The 12,944-nt window shown below is 45.6% G+C and overlaps 1 protein-coding gene across 11 annotated transcripts in view; it reads right to left on the reverse strand.

Moving 5' to 3' along the window:
- The window catches only part of BCAS3 (BCAS3 microtubule associated cell migration factor), a 517,634-nt gene that overhangs the window by 140,017 nt on the left and 364,673 nt on the right, over nucleotides 1-12,944 (reverse strand). The window contains exon 25 of one of the 11 annotated variants that reach the window (XM_036268044.1): nucleotides 12,514-12,740. The exons of 9 other annotated variants lie outside the window; for them this stretch is intronic. In XM_036268044.1, coding sequence (XP_036123937.1) covers nucleotides 12,631-12,740 — 110 coding nt within the window. In that variant the 3' untranslated portion in view covers nucleotides 12,514-12,630. Of the gene's footprint in view, nucleotides 1-12,513; nucleotides 12,741-12,944 lie in introns of those variants that run through there. One more of the 11 variants, XM_036268046.1, reaches the window with a different exon arrangement.

A 12,944-nucleotide genomic window follows, 5' to 3' on the forward strand; every position in this document is an offset into this window, starting at 1 on the left:
ATGGGCAAAACTTCCCAAGGGAGCCCATAGAAACAATGCTAAGCAAATGCTATTGCCTAAAATGGGATGTCCACAAAGGTCACGTCATTTTCTAGCGTGATTTTCAAACCTAGGCTAAGAAATAAAAATTGGAAACTAGCACTTAGGCGTCTAATAAGGCTGGTGTAATCTCACTGACTAAACAAGGCAAAAATGAAGGAATATTATTTCCCTCCATTGACTTGATTAGACATATATATATTTTTGTATTTTTAAATATTTTTCTTGATTTTTTAGAGAGATAGAAATACTGATGTAAGAGAAAAACAGTGATCAGCTGCCTCCTGCACGCCCCCTACTGGGGATCGAGCCCACAATCCAGGCATGTGCCCTGACCGGGACTCGAACCAGGACCTCTCTGTCCATGGGACGATGTTCAATCCACTGAGCCAGAGAAGCCAGGCATACTTATATTTTATATACATATATGTCATGTTTATATACATTTATACATAGATCGTTTTTCTCTCTATATATAACTTTTATATATTTAGGTAATATATAAAAATAAAGTGTATATATGAATTTTAAAACTTTATTCCATGCCTTGTCTTTTGCTTATATAGCAGACTTTAGATAGCTCTTTGAAGGTGTAGACAAATGCGATGCTTCAGACAAAGACTTCAGGAGTTTACTACACATAGCATCTTATTTTAAAACCGCTTGTGCTTCAAAAGAGGATATCCTTCCCATGGAGTAGATCTCTCCACAGGTATGCTTGTTGTAGGAGGACACGGGAAGTCTTTAAGGAGCAACAAGTTGAGGACATGAATTTGTCAAGTGCAGAATATTCCTATTGAGGTTTACAAATGACAGAACACAATGGCGCACCAGTTCTTTCTAACATTAGCTGCTTTGTTCCTCCTCACAGTCTTACAGAAAAGATTATTTGCAACTCTTCACATCCTTACAAAATATTCAGATTCTTCAATGAAATGTGGTTCCCACATTGTGGAGACACCCACACAGCGAACTGCAACAGTGAATGAAACAGATTATAGTCAGATCTTTGACAATATTAACTTTATGCTAAGGCCCGGCTCTGGTGGGTAGCTTTCCCTCCAAATCTATTCCTGAAAATTTTTACCCAGTAAACACACTCTTGACCTTCAGAGGAGCTGCTGAGTGGTAATTTGAGTCATAACATTTCATGTGTGGGAACAGACTGGTATAAGTACAATGGTGGTTCCCTGGCTGAAATGTCAGAGGCATTTTCTGATGGAGAAACGACCTGGACGCAAAGAAAAGATCCTGAGTCTAATGATGCATAATTCCTGCTAGACCAATGCACAGCTGCAAAACCACCCTCAGGAGAGCCTGCCTACCTTATGTGGCCACCTCTGCTGCTCTGGATAGTGTTCCTTTCAGCCAATAGCTCTTACATGGAGCAACACTCACTTTACATCAGCCTTCAAACAGTTATTCATCCAAGGGAGGCCTACTCCAAAGGGCTCCAATTGGGCAGCTAAGAAATGTGCGGCCAGAGACATGATGAAAGAGGTCAGAAGGGACCCACTGGGAGGGGGTCTCTCAGGGAAGTGTCTTGGATGTTGAAATCCTTGTTTGAAAAGTCTTCCAGTCAGTAAGTAAGCACAACCCAGAAGGAGAGCCAATCGAACTATCGTGTGAACTGGCCAGACACTGACTACTGATTATAGAGGGGAAAGGTGAAGAGGAGCTGGTTCCAGCATGTTTTTTTGGAGAGTTTTAATGTCATCTCATTTCTTCTGCAGAAGTGAAAATACTTCATTCATCTCCCCCCCACCACCAGCACCCTAAGGCCTTTTCTCCTTTCCTCCACCCAGGACGCGGACCCTGGCTCAGAGAAAGCCGTGGGCAGCGAGGACTCTCGCTCACGCCACCCTCTGTGGGTGTGGGTCAAGCCTGGTCTGAGACAGACGGGAGACACAAGCCTTTCAGTTCTGCAGAACGAGGCTCACGCGCTCCTCCGTTTCCCCATGATAACCCACACCTACGGAAAAGAAAACGCCCGTGTCAAGTGCATTCCCTGTCGCTTTCGTGGCACTCCCGAGTGCAAGACGGGATAGTGTGTCCCTTCACTGCTCGGGCATTGTTTCAACTCGGGTTCGGGAAACGCGAGGATCCTATTGAACAGCTGCCCCGGAATGGCCTCCACCACTATTATTAGCACCACACCGGGAAGTCTGTGCTTAGCACCACGTCACGGAATAACCGCAGTAATAGGCCCTCGATTAGAATTTGGTGGATCCGAGGCCTTCACTGACACGATGTTACTCCTGGCCACTAGATAGCAACCAGGGAAGAGGTTCCGAGCCCTCACTTCTTAGTGCTGGCCCTATCTTTCAAGACATGACTCCTTTAGGAGTTCTGACTATCATTTAATAAGCGGTAAAGGGAAATTCCTAAATGGTTCCGAAGAAAGCCTTCGGAGTTAAGAAGCCACTCCACCACCAAAACTATGAATTTCCTTATTGCACAACAAGATCAAATCCGCTGGGTGCCTGTGGCCCGAAGGGGGCAAATCACTCCCCTCCTGATGGGACGACATCAGCTTCCAGGCAACGATGTCGTCATCGTGGAGCAGGTCAGTAGGTGCTGATATTCCTCACAAGATCCGGATCAATTATAACCGTCCCCACATTCTATGCGTTTGTGAACCTCTCTGCAAGGGTGGAATCAACTCCCAAACCTGGGGCTTTTCGTGCCTAATCAAAGCTCTCTCCAGACCTTCCTGCATGGGCGGGAGACTGGCCTTCGTCCAGTGCATTTCTGTCCAGCCTCTCCACGAAGCAGCCCCGGGAAGCCACCTCCGAAGGGTGGGTGAACTTCGTAAATGGACAGGAAACAGAAAGGACGAACCCTGGGTGGATGACAGATCCCTTAACTGGCCTTCAAGACACGAGCTGTTCTATTAAACATAGGGCCATTATGCTGGCCGGCCGGCCACTTTCAACCTCCGAGTGATTAAAATGCTGGCAGGAAATGAAAGCTCTCTATTGAAGGTCCTTCCCCGAGGTCCTAATTTCAAACCAAATTTCACAGCGCCACACAGGAACAAAGGCCGCCCAGTCTTCCAAGTCTTCTTTTTGTCACTTTGGACAAAGACACCCCCTCATACTCTTCCAAGAACAATGGCCTCCACAGAGCCCCAGCCATGCCAAGAATGGGCACAAACCATACAGAAACACATTTTAAAAATACATTTTACACTGCCCTTGACATTTCGGATAAATAGAAACCACGGCACTGAAATTCCAAATATTTCGTCCTTTCCCCCCCATCCCTTCGCCTTTCTAATGAGAATTTTCCTCTTCTCTCAATCTACTTGATCTTTGACATTTTGGCCTCTGTGAATGGAGGACACAGTAAAGGAGCCAAATAAATTAATTATTCAGATAATTGCATTTTATTAAAATAATCGCGGTGGCTGAGCCAGTCATGGGGTGTGCGCCCACGGAGGGCGAGGAGGCCCCCCCACTGTGCTCAACGGCAGACCCCCCCCCAGCCATTCCCGCTTCCCAGGAAGACACGCGATGGGAACAGGGGCGCCGTTCCCTGCGCCCGCTGCTGTTTCGGGGTGGCCCTGTTTTTCCGCCTCCTCCTTCTTCTTCAGCAAAAACAGCTTTTATGTTTTCACTGAGGCACTTCAGACTCACTCTTCCACACAGTGGATGTTTACTCGGACTCGGCAGGCTGAGAACAGCTGGCTGTCTCCTAACGAATGCAACATGAGCCCGCATGTTTCAACGTTTCGGCAATTTGGAACCAGAGGGACAATGCGGAGTGTCCTGTGTGGAAGCTGTGCATTAACTACCCGAAGGATCGGCGCTATCAGAGATGCAGCCCCCTCTACCTCCATGTTTAGCACTTTTCTCTGAGCAACAGCACCCCTGCACACGGCCTGCATCCCGGGCCTGCACCCCAGTTTGCACAGGGCGCCGCTGAGCTGACGACGGCTCGGCTTCGGGGGCAGCTGTACTTTAAACAGGAAAAGACAGCTAAGCAGACTTTTTCCTTCCAATTCTGTTTGGGAACAAAATGTGTCTGAGGCCCTCTCTAGGGAGCATCAACAACATGGGTACCTGCTTTCGTCACAGAAGCAGGCCTAAGAGTTTTATGAAGGGGAGTCTCTGATGCGAGCATTTAGGAAGACCATGCCCTTTGTTTCTCCCTTTTCCATTTTTAAAATTTATTTATAATTTGAGAGAGACAGACAGACGGACAGAGAGGGACATGGATTTGTTGTTCCACTTGGTATGCATTCATTGGTTGCTTTACGTGTGTGCCCTGACCAGGGATTGAACCCGCAGCCTTTGGGATCACGCTCTAACCAACGGAGCTGCCCAGCCAGGGCCTGCTTCCTTTTAGAACAACCGTAAATTAAGCTGGACTGATGAGATTCAAGTTAAACTCAAGCAGAGGGTAAGAAATGTCGTAAACACAAGCACTTTTCATGAAACTTTACAGTCTCTGCCCTAGAATGAAAATATCACATTTCCTTTTTTAAAAAAATTAACTTTGAGCCCTGGCCGGTTTGGCTCAGCAGTTAGAGCATTGACCTGCGGTCCGGAGAGACCAGGGTTCGGTTTCCACTAAGGGCATGTACCTCGGTTGCAGTTTGTCCCGGCCCTGGTTGGGTTGTGCGGGTGGCAACCACTCAATGTGTCCCTTTCACATCGATGGTTCTCTCTCTCCCTCCCACTCATCTGAACAAAATATGGAAAAATGTCCTCGGGTGAGGATAAATAAAAAAAATGAACTTTGAGAGAGAGAGAGGAAGGGAGAGATAGATAGAAACATTGATGTGAGAGAGATACATCGATTGGCTGCCTCCCACATGCCCCCTACTGGGGATCAAGCCCACAACCTGGGCATGTGCCCTGACCTGGAATCAAACTGGGACCTCTCAGTCCATGGACAACCCTCAATCCACTGAGTCACATGGGCTGGGCAATATTTTTTTTTTAATTGATTTTAGAGATAGAGAGGGAGAGAGAGGGGTGGAGAGAGAGAAACATCGATCAGTGGCCTCCCACACACCCCGACGGGAACCGAACCAGCAACCCTTCAGTGCACAGGACGACGATCAACCAATGGAGCCAAGCTGGTCAGGGCTCACTTTACTTTTCACTGGGACTTCAACATTAATCATAAATAATGTCAGAAAACAAAGCTGGATTTTAAGACAGGCTGTGTCGGACCACTTAATAAGGTGTTAGTAAAGCATCAAGAAGAAAATTCTCTTATTCCTGGAAGAAGAAGCAAGCTCAGCTTTAGAAAAAATGAAGGACAGTGAAAAGTCCGATATATATGGGTGGGCAAGACAATAACTGAACACCACGCCCAGGGAAGCTGCAAAGGCAGACCAGCCTCTGCAAAGTCAGAGTCCACGAAACCTCCCCATCTTGAATTTAGACTTGAAATTCTATATTGAAGACAAGAAATTTTCCAAAGGACCATTTTCTAATGGTGCTATAAAAAATGAGAGTCATTTATTAAGATATAACAGGTCGAAGAGGCATGTTTAGGAACTTGTTTTGGAGTTCCTAAATGTCTCAAGCTTTGTAAGTTTCTGCACCTGTGGCTGGATATAGATATTGAAGAGAACTTTAAAAACAGCCCTATGGCCCTGGCCGGTTTGGCTCAGCGGTTAGAGCGTCGGCCTGTGGTCTGGAGAGACCCGGGTTCGGTTCCCGCTAAGGGCACGAACTTCGGTTGCAGTTTGTCCCCGGCCCTGGTTGGTTGTGCGGGTGGCAGCCACTCGATGTGTCCCTTCACGTCGATGTTTCTCTCACTCTCTCTTCCTCTCTCTCCCTCCCACTCTATCTGTACAAAAAATGGAAAAATATCCTTGGGTGAGGATTAAAAAAAAAAAAAACAGCCCTATGTATTATCATTTCTGAACACTTCAATAATAACAGACATAACATAAAGAAGCAATCTATATCATTACTTCCTCGGTTCCTCCCCCCCATGCAGGTTCTTATATGAAAGTAAGATTAATAATACTAAGAATATTTTCCTTCCTCTGATTCTACTTAAAGCCAAAGATCTTACAGATAATTTTACAAAGGCACTGTTTTTAGTCACGTTACTAAGAAAATCTCAGCAAAGCCCAAAACATTATCCCGTCCCGCCACTTCCCATCAAACAAGATGCAAGAATGTATATACATTATTTCTGACTTGGTTTAAATCTTACAGCTCCAAGAAAACGTTGAGAAATGGCTTGTCTGCCAGCTGAACGTCCTCGAGCCCTGGGAGAGGGCAGGACTACTCTTGTGGGTTCTGGGGCAGCACAGGGACTGCGTGGGGTAGAGGGCGGAGGGGGCAGGAGGAACATTCCAGATGCTACGCAGTGCACAGAAGATACACAGCCATGTCCACTGCAGCTTTGTTTGTAAAGCAAAAATTCTTAAACACCCTCCTTAGGGGAGCAGCTAAACAAATTGTAATACCGCCATACAACAGAATACCATTCGAAAGAGCTGGGTGGGCAGGATTACAGGCTAAGGAGCCAGAGCATCTTGGTTTGAATCTAGTCTAGACTTTGACTGTCTCTGTGACCTTGAGCACACCTGTTCCCTTTCTTTAACTCAGTTTCCTCATCTATCAATACCTGTACCTAAAGTGACGGTAAATGAATTAATCCACACCTGCCCCTAGAAATAGTATCCATTATTATTAATCATATGCAGACAGTAGAGAGAGGAAGGCAGATACTTACAATATGTGCTGACAGAGAGACAATATCTACAGCAGAAACTGGCGTGAGAAACCCAGGCCGGAGGGCAGTCAGTAAGGCGGCACGAGGATAGGGAAGGAAAACCCGTTTCTGCTCTTCTGCTCACGCAGCAGATGGAAGTGTCAGGGACATCCCTGCTGCCTTGCACACTCACTGTGAGAGCCGACGTGCCACGAGCTCGGAAGGACTGGGAACAGACAGTCCTGGGTCTTCACAGAGACAGATGTTCAGAAAACACACGCCTTTGGGAGCTTACCTGAGACCTCTGCTCTTTCAAAACAAAGTTATTTTGGATCTATACAGAATTCTTCAAGTAAAAAAAAAAAAAAGAAGTAGGTAGACTCAAAGGAAAAACTGGTACATTCATAGCTGAAAACCTCTCCATAATTTTCTAATACAAAAATGTAGTTTTAGTTCGTATTATAGTTATTCACAGTGCCACAAAAAAAACTAGGAGTGTGTGTGTGTGTGTGTGTGTGTGTGTGTGTGTGTAAACAAAGATAAAACATGGTGTTGCTCGCTGTACAACACAAAGAAAGCTGTCCCCAGCACTCAGGAATCACCTCGACAGCTCTGATCCGGACAATGGGGACAGTGTGGACATGATGAACAGCAAGGCCACAGGGGGCCTCGGGCATGCTGGCTAGTCACACTCCAGTGTGTATATCAAGGTGTACAACAGCACAGAAGTTAATGTATCGACTTCAGGCTAAAAAACAAAGGTACAGTTTAAAATCCTGTTTTAGCCCTGGCCGGTTTGGCTCAGCGGTTAGATCGTCGACCTGCGGTCCGGAGAGACCCGGGTTCGGTTCCCGCTAAGGGCACGTACTTCAGTTGCAGTTTGTCCCCGGCCCTGGTTGGTCGTGCGGGCGGCAGCCACTCGATGTGTCCCTTCACATCGATGATTCTCTCTCTCTCTCTTCCTCTCTCTCCCTCCCACTCTATCTGTACAAAAAATGGAAAAATATCCTCGGGTGAGGATAAAAAATAAATAAAATAAAAAAATAAAATAAAATCCTGTTTTAGAGGCAATGATCTGATTGTGTTACGTAGGCTGTGGCCAAGATTACGACTTGCCCCACACGTCTTGAACTGTGAAGGACTCGCTCAGCCATCCACTCACCATTCACTAAGCGCCTGCGTAACGAGAGTGCTAGAACCTGAGGAGCCTGCTCTTGCTGGCTAAAACCTACGCTCCCTAGGCCAATGAAACACCCAAATAAGTAAAAGAAAACTGTAAACCGAAAAGAATATCTCATCTCAGTTGAGTCTTTAGGTGGGAAAGAGAGACCACCATCAATTCTCGAAAAGCTCCGATTCTCCTGGTCTGGAGAGTACGGAGAGTGGAAAGAGCTTTGGGGCAAAAATGACCTTCCGGACTGAGCATCAAGCCTCCCTTTCTGACTGTGTCTGCCTAAAACTCTGCTCCTGAAACAGCTCACACCCTAAAAATACAGAGACTATTCATCCATTAAGTACGTGAGTAAAACAAGGTACAAGCCACAGGCCCTACGAAACGTACAACTTTAAACCAGCCATTTCCAGACTGAGCAGAGTGGAGAAAGCATGCTGGGCTAGGGTCTAAAGAACATAAAAGAAGCATATTCTCTGATGAGCAGCCCTTTCCCCAGCCCCCTCCGCTCTAGACCAATGGCAGGGCTAGAAGGCGCTCCAGCATGTGGTAGCAATCACAAAGACCAATTTGTTCTGAGCATGTCAAGGTCAATGACATTATGGCTGAGGAGACGGTCTTGAGCACTGGAAGTCTGCAACAGTTCCTGAATGTCACCCAGGATCACCTATGGTGTTTGTTTGCCATTTCCTTCAGACCAGCTCTCTGAACAGTTATCTTTCCTGTGGACTGAAATCTGCAGACGTGGAATGCCCCGTTCTGGTGGTCTTCTGTTGGTCAACAAATAAATGCTATTGATGTTGACAATGTGGGAGGCCCACCAGGAAGTCCAGCTGGATTTGTTGAAATAAAGCAATTTTTCCTTCCTAAAACACATTTTATCAGGAAACTGGTTGCTGGCTGTATCCAATTTACAATACACTCTGTTCTGGCTCTAAAACACAGAAGAGGAGGAAAGTAATGCCTGTTTGTTTGTTTTTTCTTTTGGTTTCAACCTTTTTTTTTTTTTTACAGGTAGAAAAGAGGGAAATAATACTTCTTGTAGTTCCCAGATATACAAGTTTCAAAGAAAGTCACTTTTCCCTGAGAGAGTCTTATAACTCTGCCTCCGTTTAACAAGGGGCCAGGAAGATGGACAGACAGGGGTGATCGGATCCACTTCCCAGTTCTCACACCTTTCTACGTAATTTCTTCTTGGTGGGAATCAAAACGTAGCCTTTGGGTGCAGATGGGCTTGGACTTCCTAATTTCTTTTTTTATGCTATCACTCTTCAATTCTTCTTCGAATTGTCCTTGATGCTGGACGAGACATTTTAATCTCCTCCTCAGCCACTGTGAAGATTAGCCCTGCCGTGGAAGTCAGGTGGGCAGAAAAAGGCCCTGTGTTTGCAAAAGGTGGTGCTATTCTCGAAATGTTTCATGGAAGGGCCATAGACTCTGTTTCTAATAAAGTTACAACGATGAAGCGACAACGCATTTTGTTATTTTTAACATGGGTATTTTCGTTTTAAAAGATTCCACTCAGTGTTTCCCAAATTCAGCGTTTCACATAATGGTCAGGCTAATATGAATGTGGGAAAAAAAGACAAATCCAAACATGGAATATTATTTTAAAAAAATAGTGAACTAAATGTAAAGGTCCCGTAAAATCTGATATCTAGATGTTTCTGACCTCGTTCACATGACCTTCGTGCTATTTATAGAAATGCAGCAATTCCCATTTGAATATAGAGTAATACCTTGTAGGAGAATTTGCTTGAGCACAAATAAACTTGGGGAAAGTGTTGACTTAAAAATAAAACAGTGGAAGAGGAGGGAGGGTTTATCCCCCCTCTGAAAATTTCCGGCAAAGTTGTAAACAAAGGCAGGTTTGGCTCAGGCACTGAATGACTCTGGTGAGCTGAGGAGGACGAAGAGTATATCAAACCTCCCAGAGTGAGGAAATGTTTGTAAAACAGTTAGTAAATCACAGGCAGCCAAGGTCACCGAGCTGAGCAATCCCAGGGACAAGCAGCCAAAACCCCAGCTGTGAAAGAAGGGGGCCTGACGCTGTTCACAGCTTGAACCCCATTTGAGTGATCTCTGGTTCCCCTCCCTGCCCTTTCCCCTCTGGCTCCTGAGCTCTGTGGCTGGCGGTCCCTTCGCTCAGGCCCTGTGGCCGGGCTGACCGTCCTCCCTGAGCCTGAGGTGAGGACGCGCACATGGGAAACCGACAGCCTGGGGTCCCAGGGACCGAGCTGCAAGTTCCAGCTGCAAAGAAAGAATCACACTCAACCTGAGAAAAAAAAGTTTGCAGAGAAGAACAGAAGGCAAACGATGTAGCTGGAAGTTTCCAAGAATTTTGAAATATCTTTTCAAGCTCTCTTTGATCACCAGACTATCAGTGATACATCTGTTAATTATTCTTTTTGTAATTTTACACAGATGACAATGTGGAAACTGTTAAGTTCTTCATCGACTCTCTCTTCTGTGCCCCAGTGTCCCCCAAAAGTCAGGAAGACAAAAAAGGAAAATAAAGTAAAAGTGCTCATGAGGAACTAAGGGAGGGAGCAGGAATAAGGCTCTTCTGACCGGGTAACATCAGCTCTTACCCCAGGAACGATTCTGTAAAACTGCATATTCCTTCTCTACAGCAAACTCAATCTGTCCACACAGACTGCCACTATGCACTTACTCTGGTATGAGTGAAGGATAATTATTAATGGCTTGAAATCTCCTTAAAATGAGAAATGTAATAGAAGATGAAAATGTTTATTTTTCAAATAGTGAATGAACAACAAGAAAGGGTGGCACAGAAGCGTGTGCCCGCTGATTACGAACAATGAGCGATCACAGGCAGACAGGAAGGTGCTCACAATTCTAAAAGAGAAAAAAGTCGTCTTGAAATTGTAAGAAAAATTCTTCCTTTTTAGATCTAAAAGGTACAAAAAGAGTTTTTTATTTTTATTTTGGAAGAGCAAAGGCATTAGTCAATTTCTCCAGCCATCATACATAATTTAATGTGAGCCCAGATTCACAAGGGGACTCAGACCACCTTAGTGACGCCGATACTATAAATATAAACACACTCGGGAAAACGAGGGCCGTGATTGCCGAAACTGAAACAGGGCAGCTACATACGAATCAGCTTCACTGTGGAAAGGCTACTGAGTTGTTTTTAAGCTACGCAGGCTGTTTATTTCTACAAGTGATGCAGTCCCCATATTCCTTTTGAATACTCAGGGCATGTCAGAGCGACAGAAGATGCACTCTGGAGCTGTTTTTCTGGGTTGGCGTGGAGTCAGACACACTTTTAGCTCATCTCTCACACTTTTGTCATCATGGCAGGCCCACGGTGATGCCATACGATCTTCAGCTTTGCTTTGCAAAAAATTAACTTGGTCTATCCAAAGATCAAACAAGATTTTGAGCCCGATGCATTCCTATTCTAACTAATGGAGTAATTAGCCCAGACAGCCTAGAGCGGAAAAACAAGGAAAATCAGAAGGAAAGTCAGCTCTGTTGAGAGTTCTGGTTATGCTCTGAGTGATGCTTCAAGGCAACTGAGAAAAGCATGGGACTTTGGAGCCAGATCTCGGATCAAGTTCTGACCGCAAACTTACTCTCGGTGTTAGACTGGTCAAGACTTTTCAGATATCGTCAGTCTCCTGATCTGCAAAATGGGATGAAAATCACTACCTAGTAGGAGGGTTGTTTTTTTTTTTCTTTTCATTTATTTTATTTTATTTTTATCCTAACCGGAGGACATTTTTGCATTTATCTTCAGATGGAGTGGGAAGGAGAGAGAAGGGAAGAGAGAGAGAGAAACATTGATGTGACAGAGACACATCAACTGGTTGCCACCCACACAAGCTCAACTGGGGCCGGGGACAAAATGCAACCGAGGTACGTGCCCTTAGCAGAAACCGAACCAGGGACTCTCTGGTCTGCAGGCCAGGGAGAGGGATTTTTTTTTTCTTTATTGATTTTATTTTATTTTATTTATTTATTTATTTATTTTTATCCTCACCCGAGGACATTTTTCCATTTTTTGTACAGATAGAGTGGGAGGGAGAGAGAGGAAGAGAGAGAGAAACATCGATGTGAAAGGGACACATCGAGTGGCTGCCACCCGCGCGACCAACCAGGGCCGGGGACAAACTGCAACCGAGGTACGTGCCCTTAGCGGGAACCGAACCCGGGTCTCTCTAGACCGCAGGCCGACGCTCTAACCGCTGAGCCAAACCGGCCAGGGTTCTTTATTGATTTTAGAGAGAGGGAAAGAGAGATAGAAACATCGATGAGAGAGAACATCGACTGGCCACCTCCTGCATGCCCCCCAATGGGGATCAGGCCCACAGCCTGGCCATGTGCCCTGACCGGGAATCGAACCTGCAACCTCTTGGTGCAGGTCAACGCTCAATCACTGAGCGTTGATAGAACTAAACATGATACTTCTTCAAGTACCTAGAATGAGATCTGCCACATAAAAAGCGGTAAAAAATGTCAGCTACCTGTCCCCTGCCACCCCCCTCATTTCACGGAAGGCTGAACGTGGGACATACTCCCCGAAGGGTGCCACACCACGCCCCCATCAACCACCCCTGGGCACACTCTTGGGGCTTCAGGTCTCTCACCTCCTCTAGCACCATCTATGTTCCAGTCAAAGTCGAAAGCATTCCTTTAAGCCTCAAAGACGAGTGTGTACCCGCAAAAACAAATGGACTTGACTCAAACTTTGGATATTTAGCTATTTAAACATGTTGCTCACAGCTCATGTTCCCGGCTTGAGAAACTCCTCTTGGCTCCTTTCTCCATTGGAAATGGATGCTTTCCACACTACATTCTTTGCCCCCATAGTCAGCTGGCAAATCAGATAAAAGAAAAATAAATTCAGAACCAACACACACATATACACATATTTCAGGGCTCTGGTGAGTAAGACAAGTATGTGATTCATAAGGGGTAGAAGCATGATTATCGATCACAGGCCTCCTTGCTCTGATGACGCCTTTAGTAGATACGTGCGGTATCAGGCACGCCTTTGAGAAGCATTGATGTCATTGCT

The sequence above is a fragment of the Molossus molossus genome, unplaced genomic scaffold (assembly GCF_014108415.1).
Source record: "Molossus molossus isolate mMolMol1 unplaced genomic scaffold, mMolMol1.p scaffold_m16_p_19, whole genome shotgun sequence".
Classification (NCBI taxonomy): domain Eukaryota; kingdom Metazoa; phylum Chordata; class Mammalia; order Chiroptera; family Molossidae; genus Molossus; species Molossus molossus.